Source organism: Corythoichthys intestinalis, chromosome 14 (assembly GCF_030265065.1).
Source record: "Corythoichthys intestinalis isolate RoL2023-P3 chromosome 14, ASM3026506v1, whole genome shotgun sequence".
Lineage (NCBI taxonomy): Eukaryota > Metazoa > Chordata > Actinopteri > Syngnathiformes > Syngnathidae > Corythoichthys > Corythoichthys intestinalis.
In genome coordinates, this window is record NC_080408.1 from 51,158,318 (window position 1) to 51,183,659 (window position 25,342).

The 25,342-nt window shown below is 39.3% G+C and overlaps 1 protein-coding gene across 1 annotated transcript in view; it reads left to right on the forward strand.

The window, feature by feature from the left end:
- LOC130929421 (bile salt-activated lipase-like) overlaps positions 1 to 24,407 on the forward strand; it is a 50,893-nt gene extending 26,486 nt beyond the window's left edge. Inside the window, exons 3-12 of the mRNA XM_057856527.1 lie at positions 1 to 33; positions 19,858 to 19,890; positions 20,231 to 20,263; positions 20,598 to 20,630; positions 20,970 to 21,002; positions 21,337 to 21,369; positions 21,710 to 21,742; positions 22,077 to 22,109; positions 24,318 to 24,350; positions 24,397 to 24,407. Of these exons, the coding sequence (XP_057712510.1) occupies positions 1 to 33; positions 19,858 to 19,890; positions 20,231 to 20,263; positions 20,598 to 20,630; positions 20,970 to 21,002; positions 21,337 to 21,369; positions 21,710 to 21,742; positions 22,077 to 22,109; positions 24,318 to 24,350; positions 24,397 to 24,407 (308 nt within the window). The remainder of the gene's footprint in view (positions 34 to 19,857; positions 19,891 to 20,230; positions 20,264 to 20,597; positions 20,631 to 20,969; positions 21,003 to 21,336; positions 21,370 to 21,709; positions 21,743 to 22,076; positions 22,110 to 24,317; positions 24,351 to 24,396) is intronic.
- The last annotated feature ends 935 nt before the right edge of the window (positions 24,408 to 25,342 follow it).

Below are 25,342 nucleotides of genomic sequence, written 5' to 3' on the forward strand. Positions count from 1 at the left end.
GAACTCCCCCCACACCAACTAATGGAACCTCAGGTGAGTGCCAACAACTTACACCTGTACTTTATAGAATTCACCTAAAATATTCAAGGTTTCAGCCAGTGTTGTTAATAACGGCGTTAGAATATAACGGCGTTATTTTTTTCAGTAGTGAGTAATCTTATACTTTTCTCATCTTGGCTACGCCGTTACTGAGGCGGGAAAGGCGTGCGTTACTATGCGTTACTATGTTGGTCGCGACAAAAGAGAGAGAGATGGACTCACAGAGACGAGAGAGCAGAGCAGGAGTGGGGAGGCTGTTGCAAACGCGATGCTAGGTGGCTCCAGTAATACCTGACTGTAGCCGATAGCCTGCAAACTACGCCCACATGATGCTACTGTAGATCTCACATATATATCGAACTAAATGCAACGGTGGCATTAGCAACATGTAAAAAGAACTAGATGTGTTAGTAAACAGCCGCCATCTTAAAGCAGTAGACTTCTCAGGAAGGCTCTGTTGTAGAGAACCTTACGAGCGAACCTAACTAACTTTTTATCTAAAATGCTCCGAAATTGGCAAAATCTTCACTTAAATTTATCTTAAATGATGAAACTGTTTTAAAACTTACACATGTCGAAAGTAGACAGAAGGGAACTAATGCAATAACGGGAGCAATTTTAACAACTGTAAAGGTTGATTCACAACATTAAATGAGTTTCACACAAAGAAAAGGTTACTATCTAGTTATCGCAATATTCGCAATACCTCTGCACTAAAAAAAAATGGGGTATTGAACTGACATAAAAAAATTATGGAAAGAATTTGCACCTAATAATATGGCTTTCCTTCAGCCTTTAACAGTTGTGTCCTTTTAACATAAAGCACGCATGTCTAGCCAACTTTAGGCACTCATGTTGAGCGAACATAACATACTCTTGTTGAGCCAACATAAGGCAACCATGTTCACCCCAATAAAATCAAATGTTGAACCGACATAAAAAAATAATGTAATTTGCTCCTTATTAAATTGCTTTCCTTCAGCATTTAGCAATTGTGTCCTTTTCACACAAAGCGCATGTCAAGCTAACATTAGACACTCATGTTGCGCGAACATAACGCACTCTTGTTGAGCCAACATAAGGCACTCATGTTCACCCCAAAAAATAACATGTTGAACTGACATTAAAGAAGTAGGGAATTTGCACCTGTTTAAATTGCTTTCCTTCATTATTTAGCAATTGTGTCCTTTTAACATAAAGCAAACATGTTGAGCCAACATAAGGCACCCTTGTTAGATAAACATAATATAATGTTTTATTTTTGACATGATCACTAAGTGTATCATGGACTAAATTGACAAATGTTCATCCAACTTAATTCAACAGAGTTGCAACAACAAATACAGTATGACAGAATTTAATATCGCATACTTCCAATGACTTATTGTTGTTAATGTTCACGCGTAGGCAGTTTAAACTTGACAACCAGTGATGCAAGAACTTTAATGATTTACAAAAACACTTATATTTTCGACATTCTTTGCATCCCCACATTTCAAAGACTACACTACTTGTAATCAAATCAGTCACCATTAATCTTAAAACAAAAATAGTTTGCGATGGTTGCTTATCCAGTAAAGGTGGTTGTGGCTCGATTGACTTCAATGTGTAGGTGGCAGCAGGAAGAAAGGCTGTCGTGCGCCAAGTGATGGCAAAAAAAAAAACCTGTAAGAGAGGACAAAAAAGTGAGTTTGTTAGAAGAACGTTGACTCTTGAAACAAAATCTGCAATTGCTGCTCACAAGGTACAAAAAAGTGAGTTTGTTAGAAGAACGTTGACTCTTGAAACAAAATCTGCAATTGCTGCTCACAAGGTGGCTATGTCGTTGTGAGCTTCAATGTGGAAGCCGTACTGAGGCAACTGGTGTCAATAACCTTTAATAGAGGAGAAAAAAAAAAACGTGACTTTATGTTAAATTTTGCCATTCCAAATCATAGTGATTCTAGGGTGAAACTGCAACTGTTAACAGGCGCCTTTATTAGCTATTGTGTACTTATTTTAGTGCACTTATAGTACTTTACGATACATTTTCTTAAATAACAATTTGTACACAAAAGCAATATTAAATATTAAAGGTGTGCATCGGCACTGCCCTCACGATTCGATTCGATTCGGAGGGCCACGATTTAATTCGATTCAGAGGGTCACGATTCGGTTCGATTCGGCAATGCATCGCATTGTCTTAAAGCCTGGGATGCATTAAAATTCTAATGCAAAGCATATTTTTCGGGAATCATGAGGCAACACAAGCGGTCAGACATTAAACAACTTTTTATTGGCTCTCGTGTCACTCCTGGTTGAAGTCAAATGAAAATACTTTCAGATATATAGATTAAAAAAAATTAAAAAAAAAGATCACAGCATTTAATTAGTGCTTTATTTTCTTTTTTTTTTTTTTTTACACAGAGTAGCAGCCTTTCACACAGTGCAACATCTGAACTCCTGTGCAAAATTAGTAATAACAGTCACTGTATTTTAGCCACAACGACCCATCAATAAAAATATTCAAGTAAATGTTAAAGAAAACGATAAAGAAAATATTGTAGCGCAGCAGCATCTTTATCGCAATATCAATCCAGGGATCAATTCAGTTGCAAACAAAACATCAACTAAATTGCAATGTAGAACAAAAGTAAAATGTAGGCCTAGCCCACTATATATCTGCAATCAACTTGGAAATGCAATCAGTAACTACCACATGACAATAAAAAATAATGAATTAAAATGAAGTGCAGCAGCATTTTAGCAGCCATAACAATCTGTTTCAACATGAGGAAATATCAGTTTTTTGCAATCGAGAGAGCAGAGAGATAGTAGGGATTAGATCGGGCCTAAAAAATCCAGCCCGACCGGCTTGGAGTGACACGAAAAAAAACCCCGCAGCAGCAGCAATTTATTTTCATTTCTTCGAGTTGTCATTATAATCATTATAAAAGCATTTACAAAACGAAATAACGCTGGGAAAGTTTAATATAAAAAAAAAAAAAAAAAACGCGATTTTGCAGACTCACAGAGGAGAAGATTCAAAAGGATCACATTTGTGTTTCCTTTGTGTGGATAAAAAAGTGTCTTTCGTTACGAATTCTCAGTTGGCAGAAAAAAAACGTAAGTTTTCTTAATGCTTAAATAGTCTACATATTTTTATGATCATTATAAAAGCATTTACACAACGAAATAACGCTGGGAAAGTTTAATATAAAAATTAAAAAAAAACATGCGATTTGCAGACACACATAGAAGATTCAAAAGGATCACATTTGTGTTGCCTTTGTGTGCATAAATGAAAGTGTCTTTCGTAACGAATCGCAAGCGCCACAGCAGAAGAGAAGAAGAAAAAGCAGGCGGCGCCACTGCTTCATGTGCCTGCACAAGCAAATTCACAATACAAAGAGCCTGCTCTCGGTTTTATCCCATTTTTTAAAAATAATTTATTAGTCCGGCGCGGCGGCCCGACCCGAACGTGAATGCTTAACATTTTGGGCCCGACCCGACCCGTTCGGGCACACGATCTAATCTCTAAGAGATAGGACATAACTTAACAATGGCTGAAGCGGAGAAAGAGGGAGCGAGAAAGATTATTGATGCATCTAAGACATTGAAAGCAGACATCTGGAGACATTTTGGCTTCTACGAGGTTGGTGGGAAACTTGACCAGAGTTATGCAGTGTGTAAAAAAATGAAACGTGAATAATAATACAAATGGGGAAACCAAATCCGTTGCATCACCGGAATTGCGCAGGGAAGATTTTTGAACGTACTTATATATTTTTAAATGCGCTGAATCGATTCGGATTGTTGCCCGCATCGAATCGAATCGTCCATGCCCCGCATCGGGATGCATCGCCGCATCGATTATTGTTGACACCACTATTAAATATCATAGCTTTAACAAACCGATGCAGGAATCCTCTCATATGTGACCAGTGAAGCTAATTCTGCTAACGCGACAAAAGAGGGGCACAGTAATTTTCGATCAATATATGAAATTATATAAATACTGAAAACTCCATAAAAAAAGCTACTTACTGTAATTTGTGAAAGGTTTTACCAGTTAGCATACTGTGAGCTCGTGGGTTTCTGTTAAAAAATATTATGGCAAGCGCCGTAGGGAGGAATCATAGGATATTGACTTCTGATGTTACATGCTGCTCTTGTGCCCCATACACCACACGACCCCAAAAAAACAGCACACTTGATTGAACACGGCAAACGTGATATACCACAGGCAACCACCACTCACTGTCATGGTTGCACCAACCTCCCATCATGCAATTCGGCAGAAATTAGAAAAGTCACTACAATATTATTGTTGGGGTAAAAGAACATCCATGTCAAATATTTATAGCTACAATCCATGCATGTTAAATATTTTATTATAATCTAAAAAGATTGTTGTGCATGGGTTTAGCCTTACCTGTGAAACAATTGATTCGCGGTGTAGGTACACAGTCAGCTCAGGATGCACAAGTGAAAGTTTTGGGGGGCATGCGCCTGCTGATGACGTGACAGCAACGCTCGGGTCGCACAAACTGTTTGGGTTAGTTTTTTCTGTTGTGTCAATAATGGGCAATTAATTCATTTGAAGTAGAGACATACGACATCAGTACTGTTGTCAAAAGCAAGCAAAAAAACAAACAAACAATACATTAACAGGGTTTAGCCTGATTCACGGTTAAAAGCCAGGGGATAAAATTATACATTATATGTTTGGGGTGATCATTTGCAAAACTGTTATTGCTGAGGGGACTTTGAACTCACCTAAATTAAAAAAAAAAAAAAAAAAAAAAAAAAAAAAAAGCCCCAAAACACACACAAAAAAAAGGTTCCAGAACTTAATTGTTGAATTACAACAGTTTTAAATTCAGCATGACAAATGTCAATTTTATTGTAGTCTGTAATAAATAGTATAATGTCCACGCCAGTGATTTCCCTTTAACAGCGACACTTTATTCAACATTGGTTATCATATGCTGCTTTTGTCATCTCCCGTTTTACACACCCCAGTATATCAACTGTTTTCCGAAATTTCCAGGTTCCCGGGGAATCAGTAACAGGCACACTTTTGCTCAATAGACGATGTTTATTGATTAGAAAATGCAGAATAAATAAGATTTATTGATTACAATCCCACAAAAGCAAGCAAACAGATATCAAAAACAAGCAAACAAATGGTAACGTGATGCTAGATTTGAGTTTGTCAATCTCAGAATTCCTGCGTTACATTAAGCACAACTAGTTGTGCCTTAGACATGAAAAATCGCTTACCGTGACAAACGAGTGGGAAGCCAACAACACTCCAGTAAAGCGTCAAAAGGACAAAAGCTGGGCGAACCGTACTTAATCCACCAGCGGACTTCACTGGTCGCCCGGAAATGTTTGGTTTTTGTAGGGACGCGCCTCCAGGAGGCAGAGAGGCCAACTTCCGCCCCCAAGCGGCGTGGCCCCGTCCAATCACAAACATTTAAGCTACTTTTGGTTCAGCCCCGTTGAAAAAGGGCTTTTCACATGGGACAAATGAGCTGTGCTGCAACAGACGCCAACTAATGGTAAATATTATGGGTGCAAAACAAGTTATCTCTATGGGACCCAGGCGTGTAACTATGGGACCCAGGGGTGTAGTAAAACAATACTATGGTGCAGAACAAGTTATCTCGTAAGATTCTCAAGCGCGTCTCCTAACTTTAGGAACAAGGTGAAAAACAATAGAAGTTGTTACAATCTATGTCACAGAAGCAATCATACATCACAAAAGCATAATGTAATATTTTCCCGCATCATCAACCAACATAGCATCATACTTACGGCCATGTCAAGACTCTCTTAAAGGAATAATAACACTTTTCATAGTGTATATTTGTAACAAATATAACATCTCCCTTAAAAAAAAAAAAAAAAAAAGAAAATGTTTTGTTTTCTATTAACCAAAACAAAATTACAATGCAAAAGTGTTAGGAATACTACAGAAGCAGATTAGGGCCACTGTAGGGGGAAAAAAAAGATGGCCAAGATTCTGACTTTTCTGATTCTCAAAAATCTGACTTTATGTCAGAATTCTTCCTTTATTCTTAGAATCTTCTTTAGTGGAATCCCCCCCCCCCCCCCCCCCCCGCCCCCCCAAGGTGTGAAAATAGAATGTCACATTACCAAAACGAGTTTTCGTTTACAAGCAAAATAGTCTTCACTTAATCACAAATGACAGCAGATGACTTGTGCTAAACAACATTTTTCTTTTGAACAAATCACACAGAAAGTTCACTCCAACTCACAGATTCAATTTGTCCACAGGTTTGTTCTGTCTGCCAGAACATGTGATAAACAGTCCCTCCTTTATAGGCTGAAGAGGGCAACAGGAGTTTGTGAGGTAGACTTAGTGGTACCAACAGGGTCTGGTCGTTATGTGGCGACGTCACAATGCTGTTCATCACGCACCAGCGCTGATTCATCTTCAACGGGCATAGGGACATGTTGAAGGTGACGACAGTTTCGTCTCAGCAACGCCCCCTATAAAGTCTCAATGGTCTAAGACCTACAACTCGTGCTGTCGCCCATTACGACGGCAGGTGTCTCTCCCAGGCGTGATGACGATCCAATTTCATAAGGACAGGATTGTCAAGTCTCAGCAGAGGAAGGGGCTTTGTGCCATGTTGAATGTCAAAGTAGAACCTGTGTTTCTCCTTTTCCTTTGCATCTTTGCTCTTCATAGCCTCCAGGTCTAGCCATTTAGGAAGGCATATAAGGACAAATTTAGATTGTTCTCAAGCATTGAATGAGTTGTCTTTATCTTCCTGCCCACAAGCAGTTCAGCCACACTCACACCAGTGGACGTGCATGGTGTCGTACGGTAGCACATGATAGCCAGCAAATCCTTCTGTTTCAGTATTGTCAATTTGGACTCTCTCAGCGTTTCCATTTCTTTGTGGATTGTGAGGACTTGAACTAATGTGGTCAGAGTTGTACTCTGACGCAAACTCTTGGAAGTCTTACAAGAAAACTGCGGCCCATTGTCAATGACAACTTGATCCGGGCATTGGAATCTTGCAAACACATGATCACACAGGTCAACAGCAATCCTCTTCCAGGGTCGGTCAGGTTGCGGGGTTGGCATGAGAGGTTCTTTGCACTGTGTGTCTCTCAACTTGCGACAAACTTGACAGCTCAGGATTTTGTTCTTGATTTCAGTTGACATGCAGGGCCACCACGCTGATTAGTTAGCCCGCTCCCTGCATTTTGTCAGGCCTTAATGTCCATCATGGATCCGGTCCAGGACACCAGCTCTCAACAAGTTTGGAATCACCTTCCAGCATCCTCTTGTGACAGCTCCACTGTATTCCGACAATTCACTTCTGATCGGGAACTAGTCTCTGACAGCTACTGGAATATCAGCAACATAGTCAGGCCATCCTGACTTGATGTACTTCAGCAGCACCTGCTGCTTGCTGTCAACAGCATTGGTCTCTCTTATGACATCTATTCTTAGTGGCGTAGCAGGCAAATTATTAACAACAGCTGCAATATAACATTCAAAATCATCATGACTTTTCACCACTTCTGTCACACTCTGTAGTGGGTTACGTGACAAGGTGTCTGCTACAGTCAAGGTCTTGCCAGATGCATACTCAGCTGTTGGCTTGTATCTCATTAGTCTCATCAAAAATCTCTGGCACTGTATTGGGACATTATCTTGGTCCTTTTTGTTTATGAGAACCACCAAGGGTATATGATCAGTGAGTAATTAGACCAGGGGTGTTCAAACTTTTTGCAAAGGGGGCCAGATTTTGTGTGGTAAAAATGTGGGGGGCCGACCTTGGCTGACGTCCTTTATGTAGAACAATATATTTAAGCAAATTTTAGCAAGCCATTCTGTGTGTCACATTTGCTTTACTATTTCTTTAAATTAATAATTTCAACAATCTCGCAACTAGCCTTTGTGGCATACCCTTTCGAATCTCGGACTCTTGCGAAATACTGCTGCTGTGAAATTAAACAAGCTTCAAGTTGCTTCAATTTATCGCTACGTATTTACCTGTAATCTTGTCGCACGTGTGTCTTGTTTGGTAATATCGCCTCACATTGAACTATTAAAAGCAGCGACTGTCTCTTTGCAAATGAGGCAGACACAGTTGTTGCGTATTTTAGAGAAGAAATAGTCCAATTTCCACTTATCCTTGAAGCGTCGGCCGTCGCAGTTGATTGTCGCCATTTTAGAAAATTGGGAATAAAGGGTCACACAGGGTACTGTTGCCTAGAGTGCTGCTGCCTTTTAGTGGGTAAATGAGGAGCAGCATTTGGTGTGTAACCTACTTCATATGCTGGCATCAGTACTGCTGACCAATTTATTAAGTCTGTGTGTGGGCCAGACGTTATTGATTTTAGGACAGAGGCTGGGGGCCGGATGCAATTTGTCCAAGGGCCGCATTTGGCCCCCGGGCCGGACTTTGGACATGTCTGAATTAGACCAACACGGTATATTTAACATGCCCAGACGCCTACCAGGCACTTTTTCAATCTGTGCATACCTGGTTTCGACCTCTGACAAACGACATGAGCAGTAGGCAACACGTTTACCTTCCTTGTCGTGTAGCTGCAACAGCACTCCAGCAATTCCAAAGCTGCTGGCGTCAGCCGACACAGCTGTAGGCCTGTTCAGGTCATAGAATTTCAAAAACTGGAGAAGTGGACAGGGTGTCTTTTATGTGTTGGAACACCTTCTACTGTGCATGATCAAATGTCCACGTCAGTTTTGATCTCAAGAGTTCATAGAGTGGTTGTCCACTTTTAACAAATTGGGGATGTATTTTCCCATATATGTGAGCATGCCAGGGACTTGTCTCAGCTCAGGTACATTCTGTGGCGACAATAAAAGTGTAATGGCTTTGACTTTTTCAGGATCAGGTTTTACACCTGTCTTGTCAATCGCTTGGCCAAGAAAGTGAAGCTGGTTCTGCTTGAACACATATTTGTTATTGTTTAACTTCAAGCCCGCTGTCTTGATCCTCTCTAGGACTTTTGTCAGGTGCTGGCCATGCTGTTCTGAGGTATCTCCATAGTAGGTTGATTTCTGTTTAGTTGCGGTAGACATACAAGAGCACTGCTTGTCTTTGTGTTGTTGTTTGAATGTCTCCTCTGCTATGTCACTCCCAGCTGAACTTGTGCAATCCACCTGTTGGTGTTTGTGAGAAAACCTAAGAAGTATGACTTTTGTGAAACAGCCTCTGTCATTTCTCTCAATGCTTTCATATGACCTTTTTCCCAGTGACCCACCTTTTTGCACTTGGTGCATGTAGATTGCAGGTTTTAAACAGACGTGAAACTGGTGTAGGGCCACAGTTTACACATCTAATGTTGCTCACAGTGGACGCAGTGTGCTTAGGGAGCTTGTGTGTCTGCTTAGACACATAAAAAATTAGTGGGAACATTGCCCGATGTCTGCCTCCCCCAAGTCTCTGAAGTCTATTACGAACATTGTACAAAATGGCGGACGCTGGCTTTCTAGAGCTGTTGAGGTTTTGCTAGCATGCTGCGTTCCCGTGGATAGCGTGCACAGAGGCGCGGTTCTCCCTCTGCGGTATTTCCGTTGATACCACATGCTTCTACCACGTGTTGTCTGTGCTCAGGTATCCCACAGCGGTCAAGGCTCAGTACAACATTGTCTTCTAGCCGTAGGGGAACAAGTATAAGGGGCACAAGACGCACCTTCTCAGGATCCTTGACTTGTCGTACGCCCAAGGTGCCTGTTACGATGGCCCAACTGCCCAAGGTTCCCGGCGACGACGACAGCACACTTCCGCCCTGTTTCCACGCAGTCATGCTCCCGTCTCGGTGCCAGCGCCCCACAGCTCGCTCCTGCTCTGGCGCTTCACAACGCCATTATCCCCGTCTTGCCTCCAGCGCGACTCCTGCTCACTTCAGCTCTAGTGCTTCTCAATGACACTGCGTTTATTCCTGGCCTTCCCAACAACACTGCCGCGTCTGTTCCTGGCCTTCCCAACGACACCGCTGAGCCCGTTCCTGGCCTTCTCGACTGCGCCGCAACGTCCGTTCCTGGTATTCTTAGCGACCCTGCGTCTGCTCTTGCTTCACTTGATGATGCTGATGACGTCGCTTCTGTGTCAGCGTCTCTGGACGCCACCGCTGATACCATCGCTCCAGCGCATCCGGAATTCTTTGGTGTCGCTCCTCTGACAGCACATGTGAATGTCGATGAATCTTCGGTTTTAGTTTTTCCTTCGCTCCTGCAATGACTGGTCAGCTCAGTTCGTTGTCCCCATGGCTGGGCAACACATACCACTGCTCTCGTCACCTGCCTCTCCGGCCACAACTGGGCAGTGCTGCGCAACACGCTCCTCATCCTGGTCGTACACCCGTTCATCTTGCTCAGTCATTCCACTCCTGGCATTCCGGACGTCTTTCCGATCGTCCTGTTCGGTTGTCCCACACTTCACGTCGTATTTTCTTAACACAACGTCAAGTTATTGTCATCAATCTCGGATAACGTGAATGATTTGAAAACATTTCGGGCCCCTTAGGCCCATGGTGTATATCGAGCAACTGAGTTGAACTTCGCTATCTTCTTTATTCAGTTTCATTGCAAGACGGTAGTGGAGAAAAATCTAAGCAATCAAAGGCACAACTGACCGGCAGATTAAAATTTGGCCATTGTCCCGTCTGTCAAGCACTTCTGACACCATGTAATAAATTGTATAATGTCCATGTTGGTGACTTCCCTTTAACAGCAACACTTAACCCTTGAGAGTCGAAGGACGCGCCGGCGCGTCCTCAGCGCACGTCGTCTTTGAAGCGCCCTCACGTTTTAATTAAGTCACCCACATGCCGTTGGTTGGTCTCGTTTTAAAGTGCGGAAGTTGCGGTTTACTCTCGTTATTATTTGAAGTCAATCGACCAACTAAAACGTGAGATATTGTCATTTAGGTTTGATAGTTTTATTGTCCTCTCAAAAAAACATTAAAACGCTGCATGGATAATTTGTTTATGTCTATATTTCGATCATTTCTTGTCCTTTTTCAAAACGGAAGCTCCATGAAAAAAACACAAATCAAACGAACCCTTTCGAAGTCACAGTGGAAGCACAAAATGGGTTTTTAAAAAAATAAATAAATAAAACTGCCGTGCGAGGTTCCACCGAACGAGAGGGAGGAGTGTTCTGAAGCAGCGAGGTGGCGAACGACGCGACGGCCGTTTAGATCAAGCAGCGACTTTGTGTGACTTTGAGAATGAACGGAAAACTAAATTTAGCGCAAGCAATTGTGCTTTTTGATCAACTTGAGGAAGAGGATGGTCTAAATTCGTCATCATCGTCTTCTTCGGAAGAGTCCTCGAGTGAAGATAGTGACGGATTGAACACGTGGGTGACGCCATCGACGAGCAGAGGTAAGCCAACTCACTTTTTTTTTTTAATGCTGAAAAAGTTTCTTTTGAAAGTTTCTTTTGATATTGCAAGACAAAGTTAATTTTGATGCAATATAAGTGTGTGTTTGTGTATATAATAATAAAATGTGCATATCAGATCAAAGTCGTACGTGCACTGTGTGTATCCCAGGCAGGAATTTATAATTTGTGTTGTTCTTTCTATATGAAGATTAGGGATGTAGCACATATTCATCAGCTATGGTATTGCTATGGTATTCTTTCTATTGTCATACATATAGATTTCCATTATTATTTTTTGCTGTATATATTTTTATTTTATACTTTATTATTTTCATAAATACTGACTTTTTTTTCATGTACATTTATAGTGACAATGAAAAATCTACATTCACTGCCCGAATGGAAAGAGGACGAGGGAGAAGGGGTCATCATGGAAGAGCGATGAGATGTCAGCGGAGGAGAGGCTGGAGAAGTCAGCGCGGCAGAAGCCGATCACCACTGGCTCAGCCTGCACCTGTGCCATGGAGCACAGAGCAAGACACAGACACTGCCCCACAGTGCAGCCGGTTCACACCCCGGAGACCACCAGGACCTCAGGTGAATCGTGACAATGCATACACCCCAAAAGAACTTTTTGACCTGTTCTTCACCTCATCGACAATGATGAATATGTGCAAACACACAAACCAGTATGGCAGAGTCCGAAAAGAGATTGAGAAAAAGTTTGTCTGGACAGACACTACAGCGGAGGAGCTTGAAAAATTTATTGGACTCCTCTTGTACATGTCTTTGGTTTCACTTCCAACTGTGCAAGATTATTGGAAGGCAAGGAATTCCAGGACGAAACAGCTTTTCGGAGTGGCATGCCTGAAAAAAATTTAACTTGTTTATTGTAAATATTTTTGAAAATACTTTTTTTTCCAATGCTATCCCCTAACCCCCCCCCCCCCCCCCCCCCCACAATCAGTCTTCTCAATTTGTGTATATAAATGTGTGTTCAAGAAGCTTGATTGTGTGTACATAGTTTTCATCAGGTGATGGGCCGCAATACCTAAACTCATAAAGAGATGGCCTCTAAACACTTTTTGTGTTAGATGGTATATATTTTTCACTGTTCTTCACTGTTTGGTCTGCTGTATATAACCTGTTTTGACTAGAGCATGTATAAAAGTAAAAAACGCCTATGGCTATACCTGTTGTTTATGTTGAATTGTCAAATATAAGACTATTTATTCTAAATTTTTTTGGTTGAATGTTCATCCTAACATGTTGAATAAATATTATAAAGTTTCAAAACGGTTCGTTACGCATGTTTGGTTGTCAATTGGACATCAATATTAAAAATTTTGACAAAACGATTTTGGAATTTTTGGTCTTTTTGGGCCCAAAATGATGATTTATAATTGGTCAGTGAAGGAAACAACAGTTTGGACATGAAGTTCAAGGTGTCACAAAAAAAGGGACCAAACCAGGCCATCGTAAACAATTCTTTCTTTGAAATATAAAGGCAACTTCAAAGGCATGCAAAATCAGACAAAATAGGCCCAGACCTTAAAGGGTTAATTCAACCTTGGTTATCCATATGCTGTTTTTGTCATCTCCACATTTTACACACCAACTCTGCAGCATAGCGACCAAAATAGCCTTGCCTTACCGCCATGTAGTGACTCTCCTAAAGTGATAGTAAGACTTTACATATATTTGTAACATATATGATACAGTCCAGGGGTGCCCAAACTATTCCACATAGAGCGCACTGGGTGCTGGATTTCTTTCAAACAAAACAGGAATGTAATCAGTTGATCAGGCATGAAAATCTCTCACCTTTCGGCGAAATTCGCCGTTTTGAAGTAAAAAAGGATGACCTACGTGAACCGTGTAGATCCGAGGATAAATTTTTAAAAGGGGGGGGTCGGGTGTAGGCATGTGCCGGTTACCTTCACGGTTTACCATGCTATTAAAATGTCGCGGTTACAAAACCACTAAAAATTTTCCGTCATACAGTAGTACGTAATCGTTATTTTTCATGTGTCAAAAATGCAACCAGAAGTGGCTTGGCGCGGCAGCGCTTACCCTTTCCCCTGTTTGATACTGCGTGTGCCAGTGACGCTATTCCAGCAAACCCAAAAACAAGCACTCCAAACGCAAGGCGTACTTTTCTGCAATTTATTGACATCGTGGCAACTGAAATATACCAAATGAATACATTTAAAACGTTGTACAATCGTATTTTTCCAAGTGTGAGTAGCTTCAACAGTTTAGCTTCATGAAAAAGTTCGCCAAAAAAACCCCCACACATTTTCCTTTCAAATTCAATACACAAAGTTACTAAAAACTTACAAAGCAGAATGATAGGCAAGGCTTAGCAAGGAGAGCAACTTCATTGAGGTTAATCACAGCCGCTGAGAGAGAAACAAGTTTGAATGCAGGGGGGAGAAAAGAGCGTCAAAGATCGTTAATTGCAACAGATGATCTTGTTCTAAGCACAAATTCACGTTCGCTGGAAGAGGAGAGGTCTCACTCCCAATTTTTTTTTAGATGAATGCATTTGCCAGCATATTGAATTTGGTGAGTAATGGTTTCAATCGTTTTCATATTTTGCGTTATGACAAGTTACTGCCGTTCGTTCCAGCTTGCATTGAACACTGCCAGAGCTAGCCAAATCTCTGGTGAAAAAAATAGCTCCCGTTAAGTTAGCGTCAAGCTTGTGTATTTAATGGTAATATAAAAGCAGTGTTGTCAGTAACGCGTTATGTGAGTAATGCGTAACAGTAATCTGATTACTTTATTTCAGTAAAGAGCAATCTAACGCGTTCATTTTTCTAAATCCGTAATCTGATTAAAGTTACTTTCCTTGATGCCTGTGCGTTACTATTTTGTTATTGCCCCATAATGTATGTATGATGAAGAATACTGTAGTCATGGGAGTGACATCACGTGTCACATTTTCTAATCGGGGATGGAAAAAAAACAGGTGACGTGTTTTACCATGATGCGTGAGCCGTGAGCGCTGGGAATTTGCGGTCAAAACAACATAGCCTTGCTATCTCGCCAGGATGCAATTAAATAGGCAGGAGATATACTACAAACGGCTGCATTTGCACACTGGAAACACAGCCATTACTTCACATTTTTGTCCAGTAAAGATGACAAAAATATCTCCTTGCGCTGGCTCTAAAAGACTGTTGACCGCTAAAGCATCCAATTCAAGCACCACCTGGAATTACAGCACAACAGGTAACAAGACAGCCAGGACTTTTTGATACTGCTCGTGCTCAATCCTCTGTTCAAGCTCAGTTGTTGTTGAGGGTTTTGAAAGCTTAGGTTTAAAGAAATTCTAAATATCCATCTTGCCTCCTCAGCTGTAGTTTTGGCTAAGCAAAGCAAACGGCTGTCTCTCAGGTGATATAGTCACAGGATCTGTTCGAAAAATAATTTGGACCCATTATGAAATACTTTGAAGGATTCTTATTCATTTCATTCATTTTTGTTGTTTTATTGCTCTAAAACTTTTATAGACAACATTTTAATGGTCATATTCAATGGTCTATACTTTAAAGGGGAAGTTCAGAATTTTTTACATTAGGCTTAATCTTTGAGTTAGCCAGGGTTCAATTAGTCGCTGGAGTTGATTTGAACAAATTCTGTGCAGTTTGCCAGTTATTTGATAGTTTCAGGGCTTCGGAGTGAGAGCGCGAGTCAATGGTGGTTGAAATCAACTCCTTCAACTAATTAAACCCCTGCTAATTTGAATATTAAGCCTTATGTGAAAAATTAAAATTGTCAAATTCGCCTCATGTTTCGCCGACGGAGGACATTTTGGCAGAACGCCGGAACATATTTCCTCCACACCCTTCTCACCTTTTTAACCCCTGACCCATTTTCATGCCTGGTTGATTGTAGTCAGGTGCTGCTTGTTTTAGCAGAAACCTCATTGTTTAAACTGTCTGTGCTCGATCGGTATGAACAAAAATCAGGACCCAGAGCAGCCCTTGAGGATCGGTTTGGAGACCCTGGACATAGTCCATCTTCATCCTTCTTTTTTTTTTTTTGTATTAAAATACATTGATGCATTCAGACCATAAGGACACTCAGATTCCCATTGTGTCAAATCAGCTAAACAGGACAGGTTAAAAAAATGCATTGCTGATAATTTTTGTTTTTCCATGTGCTTATAATCACTCAGATACAGTGGGGAGAGCAAGTATTTGATACACTGCCGATTTTGCTAGTTTTCCCACTTGCAAAGCATTTCGAGGTTTATAATTTGTATCATAAGTTCTCTTCAACTGTGAGGGACGGAATCTAATACAAAAAAAACAGAAAATCATGTTGTATGATTTTTAAAAAATAAATTTGCATTTAATTGCATGAAATAAGTATTTGATACATCACAAAAAACAAACTTAATATTTGGTACAGAAACCTTTGTTTGGTATTACAGATACCAAACGTTTCCTGTAGTCCTTGACAAGGTTTGCACACACTGCAGCAGGGATTTTGGCCCACTCCTCCATGCAGATCTTCTCCAAAGCCTTCAGGTTTCGGGGCTGCTGCCGGGCAACACGGACTTTCAGCTCCCTCCATAGATTTTCTATCGGGTTCAGATCTGGTGACTGGCTAGGCCTCTCCAGGACCTTAAGATGCTTCTTACAGAGCCACTCTTTAGTTGCCTTGGCTGTGTGCTTTGGGTCGTTGTCATGCTGGAAGACCCAGCCACGACCCATCTTCAGGGCTCTCACTGAAGGAAGGAGGTTGTCAGCCAAGATCTGGCGATACATAACCCCATCCATTCTCCCCCTCAATACGGTGCAGTCGTCCTGTACTCTTGGCAGAGAACCAAAAAATGATGTTTCCTCCTCCATGTTTCACGGTTGGGATGGTGTTCTTGGGTTGTACTCATCCTTTTTTTCCCTCCAAACACGACGAGCCGAGTATAGACCAAAAAGTTCAATTATGGTCTCATCCGACCATATGGCCTTCTCCCATTGCTCCTCTGGAACTTTCAGATGGTCAGTGGCAAACTTCAGACGTGTCTGGACATGCACTATCTTCAGCAGCGGGACCTTGCGTGCCCTGTAGGATTTTAATCCATGACGGCGTAATGTGTTTCCGATAGTTTTCTTCGAGACTGTGGTTCCAGCTCTCTTTAGGTCATTGACCAGGTCGTGCCGTGTAGTTCTGGGCTGATCCCTCACCTTCCTCATGATCAGTGATGCCCCTCGAGGTGAGATCTTGCATGGAGCCCCAGAACGAGGCAGATTGACCGTCAACTTGAACTTCTTCCATTTTCTAATAATCGCTCCAACAGTTGTTACCTTCTCACCAAGCTGCTTGCTTATTTTCCTTTAGCCCATCCCGGCCTTGTGCAGGTCTATTATTTTATCCCTGATGTCCTTACACAGCTCTTTGGTCTTGGCCATTGTGGAGAGGTTGGAGTTTGTTTGTTTGAGCATGTGAACAGGTGTGTTTTATACAGGTAACAAGTTCAAACAGGTGCAGCTACTTCCGGTAATGAGTGGAGAACAGGAGGGGTTCTTAAAAAAGAACTAAGAGCCGAAATATTTACTAGTTGGTAATGTATCAAAAACTTATTTCATGCAGTTAAATACAAATTTATCATTTAAAAATAATACAATGTGATTTTCTGGATTTTTGTCTTAGATTCCATCCCTCACAGTTGAAGAGAATTTATGATACAAATTACAGACCTCTACATGGCTTGCAAGTAGGAAAACCAGCAAAATCGGCAGTGTATCAAATACTTGTTCTCCCCACTGTATGTACCTAATTCAGTTTTGATTAAAATTATTATAATGTTATATTTCCAACTAGAAACTGCATTTTCTCCAGAAATTACGATGGAGCTGTGATAAATACAGATCTATTAGGTCACTTCCTGTCGATAACAGGTCAGTTCCTGTTAATATTTTGACGTAAATGGCCGACAATGGCATTGACTTACATATGTGTCAATGAAATCAGAGTACATTGGCATCCATAGAATCAACATACATGGCCGTCAATGGCATGGACATATGTGACCATCAATCACATCAATTTATATATGCCTCAATGGAATCCAAGTACATTGGCATAAATAGTAGCGACATACATGGCAGTCAATGGCATGGACGTCCATGGCCGTCAATGGCATGGACATATGTGGCCGTCAATAACATCAATTTATATATGCCTCAATGGAGTCCAAGTACATAGGCATCAATAGTAGCAACATACATGGCAGTCAATGGCAAGGACGTCCATGGCTGTCAATGGCATGGACGAATATGGCCGTCAATGGCATCAACTTATATATGCCTTAATGGAATCCAAGTACATTGGCATCAATAGTAGCAACATACATGACAGTCAATGGCATGGACGTACATGGCTGTCAATGGCATCGACTTACTCAGGCGCCAGTTCAATGTCAATGGGCTAAAATGGTAAATGTATGGTCAAAAATCAAAACCACTATTGAAAATGAATGAGAAATTTGGACTTGCATGGCTGTCAATGGCATGGACGTATATAGCCATCAATGGCATCAACTTACATATGCCTCAATGGAATCCAAGTACATTGGCATCAGTAGTAGCGACATTCATGATAGTCAATGGCATGGACGTACATGGCTGTCAGTGGTACTGATTTACTTAGGCGCCAGTAGAGCCTAGTTCGGGCCTAAAAAATCCAGCCCGACCCGACACGGCCCGCTGGTATTGAGGCCCGACCCGGCACGAACCCAATCAAATAACTAGATTCGCAGGCCCGAGCCCAAAAAAATCCGATTTAAAAAACAAAATTTGTTGGAGTGACGCGGAAAAAAAAAAACGCAGCAATTTATTTTGATTTCTTCGAGTTGGCAGAAAAAAACGCAAGTTTTCTTAATGTTTAAATAGTCTACATATTTTTATATCATTATAAAAACATTTACACAACGAAATAACGCTGGGAAAGTTTAATATAAAAAAGAAAATGCGGTTTTGCAGACACACAGAGGAGAAGATTCAAAAGGATCACATTTGTGTTGCCTTTGTGTGCATAAATAAGTGTCTTTCGTAACGAATTCACAGTTGTCAGAAAAAAAATGCTTTTTAAAGTTTACTCAATATCTAAATAGTCAACATATTTTTATGAGAATTATCAAAGCATTTACACAACGAAATAACACTGGGAAAGTTTGTTAAATATATTTCTAAGTGTGTGGGATATTGTTCTCACATGGACGCGCCTCTCTGACAAGGAGAGGGAACAGCAGCAGCAAAAAAAATAAATAAATAAAATACAATTGCATGCTTTGAAATAACATTCTTTATTGTAATGACAACGATACCAAAAATAAATTAGTAAAAAAAAATACAACTGAAATAAAATGTTGTTATATAGCGCTTTTCCACCTTTCAAGGCGCTCAAAGCGCTTTATACTATCTCGCCATCTACCTACTGGTGACGCAGCACCAGGAGCAACGTGGGGTTCAGTATCTTGCTCAAGGACACTTAGACAAGTTCATCAGGGCAGAGAATCGAACCCACAACCTCTGGTTCGGGTGACAACTACGCTACCACTGAGCCACGCCACCCCGAAATAAAAGCTTTTAAACTGCAGGCTGGCCTTGACTGCAGTCTGCAACTTGCGGCCTCATGTCCTGCTCTTTATTCCTGTGAAATAAGGGAAATAACGAGACCGGCTCGGACTAAAAATAATAGAATATAGAATAAGATTGCGTCCACCAGCAGGTTTCAGTGACGTTCTCCGCTGATCTATTGTGCGGCTGCAGTGCTAAAAACTCTCTCGCAGCTGCTGCTGCTGCTGCTGCTTGCAGGGATGAACAACACTTTTTCTTGCCAACTTGGAAAGTTTTGGGTATATATTTGTTGCATTCAACAAAGCCGACACAGTTTTTTGTTGCATCTTCCACGATCAATTGAAATTCTTTCCACACCTCACTCCTACCAGTGCATTCTTGCCTCTTCCATTCCCCCGTCTTCATTTTGTTTTTAACTTCTTGCTGCTCCATACTGAAAAAGAAGTACCACGAGGATGAGGAGTTGCGGAGTTGTGTACACGCGCAAGGCGCCAGAACAGGAGAAAATGAAAAAGAAGGCGGTGCCTCGGCCGTGCGCAAGTGCTACAGCGGGAGGACAAGAAGAAAAAGCGGGCGGCACCACGGCGTTCATTTGCGTGCGTGCTTAAGCAAAAGCGCAATACAGAAAGCCTGCTCTCTATTTTTTTTTTTTTTCTTCTTAATATATAATTTATTAGTCCGGCACAGCGGCCCGACCCGACCCTAGAATTCACCTACAGTATTCAAGGTTTACCTAAAATATTCATATTTTCAGGAAACATCATTCATTATTCGTCAGTTATATACTTTAATATATTCAAGTTGATTTAATCGCATTTTATCTCTTTTATATACTTAGAAACTTCCCCCACACCCACTAGTGGAACATCAGGTGAGTGCCCACAACTCACACCTGTACTCTACATATTTTGCCCCAGTATACCTATAGAATTCACCTAAAATATTCAAGTTTTCAGGTAGATATCGTTCAATCATAAGTCAACGATATAAATTCAAATTAATTTAAGATCATTTTATCTACATATTACTTAGGATATCCCACTACACCAGTTTAGTTACCACACATCACACCTGTACTTTACCACAGTATACCTATAATGTTCACCTAAGATATTCATAGTTTCAGAAAACATCATTCATTCATTCGTCAATTATGTACTTTAATATCTTCAAGTTGATGTAATCGCATTTTATCTCTTTTATATACTTAGGAACTTCCCCCACACCAACTAGTGGAACCTCAGGTGAGTGCCCACAACTCACACCTGTACTCTACACATTTTACCCCAGTATACCTATAGAATTCACCTAAAATATTCAAGGTTTCAGGTAGATATCGTTCAATCGTAAGTCAATTATATAAATTCAAATTAATATCATTTTATCTACATATTACTTCGGATATCCCACTACACCAGTTTAGTTCCCACACATCACACCTGTACTTTACTCCAGTATACCTATAATGTTCACCTAAAATATTCATATTTTCAGGAAACATCATTCATTATTCGTCAGTTATATACTTTAATAAATTCAAGTTGATTTAATCGCATTTTATCTCTTTTATATACTTAGAAACTTCTTCCACACCCACTAGTGGAACATCAGGTGAGTGCCGACAATTCACACCTGTACTCTACATATTTTGCCCAGTATACCTATAGATTTCACCTAAAATATTCAAGGTTTAAGGTAGATATCGTTCAATCATAAGTCAATTATATAAATTCAAATTAATTTAAGATCATTTTATCTACATATTACTTCGGATATCCCACTACACCAGTTTAGTTCCCACACATCATACCTGTACTTTACCACAGTATACCTATAATGTTCACCTAAGATATTCATAGTTTCAGAAAACATCATTCTTTCATTCGTCAATTATATACTTTAATATCTTCAAGTTGATGTAATCGCATTTTATCTCTTTTATATACTTAGGAACTTCCCCCACACCAACTAGTGGAACCTCAGGTGAGTGCCCACAACTCACAACAGTACTCTACACATTTTACCCCAGTATACCTACAGAATTCACCTAAAATATTCAAGGTTTCAGGTAGATATCGTTCAATCATAAGTCAGTTATATAAATTCAAATTAATATCATTTTATCTACATATTACTTTGGATATCCCACTACACCAGTTTAGTTCCCACACATCACACCTGTAATTTACTCCAGTATACCTATAATGTTCACCTAAAATATTCATATTTTCAGGAAACATCATTCATTATTCGTCAGTTATATACTTTAATATATTCAAGTTGATTTAATCGCATTTTATCTCTTTTATATACTTAGAAACTTCACCCACACCCACTAGTGGAACATCAGGTGAGTGCCCACAACTCACACCTGTACTCTACATATTTTGCCCAAGTATACCTATAGAATTCACCTAAAATATTCAAGTTTTCAGGTAGATATCGTTCAATCATAAGTCAACGATATAAATTCAAATTAATTTAAGATCATTTTATCTACATATTACTTAGGATATCCCACTACACCAGTTTAGTTACCACACATCACACCTGTACTTTACCACAGTATACCTATAATGTTCACCTAAGATATTCATAGTTTCAGAAAACATCATTCGTTCATTCGTCAATTATGTACTTTAATATCTTCAAGTTGATGTAATCGCATTTTATCTCTTTTATATACTTAGGAACTTCCCCCACACCAACTAGTGGAACCTCAGGTGAGTGCCCACAACTCACACCTGTACTCTACACATTTTACCCCAGTATACCTATAGAATTCACCTAAAATATTCAAGGTTTCAGGTAGATATCGTTCAATCGTAAGTCAATTATATAAATTCAAATTAATATCATTTTATCTACATATTACTTCGGATATCCCACTACACCAGTTTAGTTCCCACACATCACACCTGTACTTTACTCCAGTATACCTATAATGTTCACCTAAAATATTCATATTTTCAGGAAACATCATTCATTATTCGTCAGTTATATACTTTAATATATTCAAGTTGATTTAATCGCATTTTATCTCTTTTATATACTTAGAAACTTCTTCCACACCCACTAGTGGAATATCAGGTGAGTGCCGACAATTCACACCTGTACTCTACATATTTTGCCAAAGTATACCTATAGATTTCACCTAAAATATTCAAGGTTTAAGGTAGATATCGTTCAATCATAAGTCAATTATATAAATTCAAATTAATTTAAGATCATTTTATCTACATTTTACTTCGGATATCCCACTACACCAGTTTAGTTCCCACACATCACACCTGTACTTTACTCCAGTATACCTATAATGTTCACCTAAAATATTCATATTTTTAGGAAACATCATTCATTATTCGTCAGTTATATACTTTAATATATTCAAGTTGATTTAATCGCATTTTATCTCTTTTATATACTTAGAAACTTCTTCCACACCCACTAGTGGAATATCAGGTGAGTGCCGACAATATACACCTGTACTCTACATATTTTGCCAAAGTATACTTATAGATTTCACCTAAAATATTCAAGGTTTCAGGTAGATATCGTTCAATCATAAGTCAATTATATAAATTCAAATTAATATCATTTTATCGAAATAATACTTCGGATATCCCACTACACTAGTTTAGTTCCCACACATTACACCTGTACTTTACCCCAGTATACCGATAATGTTCAACTAAATATTCATGGTTTCAGGAAACTTCATTCATTCATAAGTCACTTATATACCTTAATAATATAACTAAGGTGATTTAATCACATTGTATCGCTTTTATTTACTTAGGAACTCCCCCAACAACAACAACTAATGGAACCTCAGGTGAGAGCCAACAACTCACACCTGTACTCTACACATTTTATCCCAGTATACATATAGAATTCTCCTAAAATATTCAAGTTTTCAGGTAGATATCGTTCAATCATAAATCAATTATATACATTCAAATTAATTTAATATCATTTTATCTACATATTACTTCGGATATTCCACTACACCAGTTTAGTTCCCACACATCACACCTGTACTTTACCCCAGTATACCTATAATGTTCACCTAAGATATTCATAGTTTCAGGAAACGTCATTCATTCATTTGTCAATTATTTACTTTAATATAATTCAAGTTGATTTAATCAAATTGTATCTTTTTTATATACTTAGGAAATTCCCCCACACCAACTAGCGGAACCTCAGGTGAGTGCCCACAACTCACACCTGTACTCTACACATTTTACCCCAGTATACCTATAGAATTCACCTAAAATATTCAAGGTTTCAGGTAGATATCATTCAGTCATAAGTCAATTATATAAATTCAAATTAATTTAATATCATTTTATCTACATATTACTTCGGATATCCCACTACACCAGTTTAGTTCCCACACATCATACCTGTACTTTAGCCTAGTATAACTATAATGTTCAACTAAATATTCATGGTTTCAGGACACATCATTCATTCATAAGTCAATAATATAGCTTAATGATATAACTAAGTTGATTTAATCACACTGAATCGCTTTTATTTACTTAGGAACTCCCCCAACAACAACTAATGGAACCTCAGGTGAGTGCCCACAACTCACACCTGTACTCTACACATTTTACCCCAATATACCGATAGAATTCACCTAAAATATTCAAGGTTTCAGGTAGATATCTTTCAGTCATAAGTCAATTATATAAATTCAAATTAATATCATTTTATCTACATAATACTTCGGACATCCCACTACACCAGTTTAGTTCCCACACATTACACCTGTACTTTACCCCAGTATACCTATAATGTTCAACTAAATATTCATGGTTTCAGGACACATCATTCATTCATAAGTCAATTATATACCTTAATAATAAAACTAAGGTGATTTAATCACATTGTATCGCTTTTATTTACTTAGGAACTCCCCCAACAACAACAACTAATGGAACCTCAGGTGAGCGCCAACAACTCACACCTGTACTCTACACATTTTACCCCAGTATACCTATAGAATTCTCCTAAAATATTCAAGTTTTCAGGTAGATATCGTTCAATCATAAATCAATTATATAAATTTAAATTGATTTAATATCATTTTATCTACATATTACTTCGGATATCCCACTACACCAGTTTAGTTCCCACACATCACACCTGTACTTTACCCCAGTATACCTATAATGTTCACCTAAGATATTCATAGTTTCAGGAAACGTCATTCATTCATTTGTCAATTATTTACTTTAATATAATTCAAGTTGATTTAATCAAATTGTATCTCTTTTATATACTTAGGAACTTCCCCCACACCAACTAGTGGAACCTCAGGTGAGTGCCCACAACTCACACCTGTACTCTTCACATTTTACCCCAGTATACCTATAGAATTCACCTAAAATATTCAAGTTTTCAGGTAGATATCGTTCAGTCATAAGTCAATTATATACCTTAATAATATAACTAAGGTGATTTAATCACATTGTATCGCTTTTATTTACTTAGGAACTCCCCCAACAACAAAAACTAATGGAACCTCAGGTGAGCGCCAACAACTCACACCTGCACTCTACACATTTTACCCGAGTGTACCTATAGAATTCACCTAAAATATTCAAGTTTTCAGGTAGATATCGTTCAATCATAAATCAATTATATAAATTCAAATTAATTTAATATCATTTTATCTACATATTATTTCGGATATCCCACTACACCAGTTTAGTTCCACACATCATACCTGTACTTTAGCCTAGTATAACTATAATGTTCAACTAAATATTCATGGTTTCAGGACACATCATTCATTCATAAGTCAATAATATAGCTTAATGATATAACTAAGTTGATTTAATCACATTGTATCGCTTTTATTTACTTAGGAACTCCCCCAACAACAACTAATGGAACCTCAGGCTAGCGCCAACAACTCACACCTGTGCTCTACACATTTTACCCCAGTATACCTATAGAATTCACCTAAAATATTCAAGTTTTCAGGTAGATATCGTTCAATCATAAGTCAACTATATAAATTCAAATTAATATCATTTTATCTTCATATTACTTCGGATATCCCACTACACCAGTTTAGTTCCCACACATCACACCTGTACTTTACCCCAGTATACCTATAATGTTCAACTAAATATTCATGGTTTCAGGACACATCATTCATTCATAAGTCAATTATATACCTTAATAATAAAACTAAGGTGATTTAATCACATTGTATCGCTTTTATTTACTTAGGAACTCCCCCAACAACAACTACTGGAACCCCGGGTGAGCGCCCACAACTCACACCTGTACTTTACACCAGG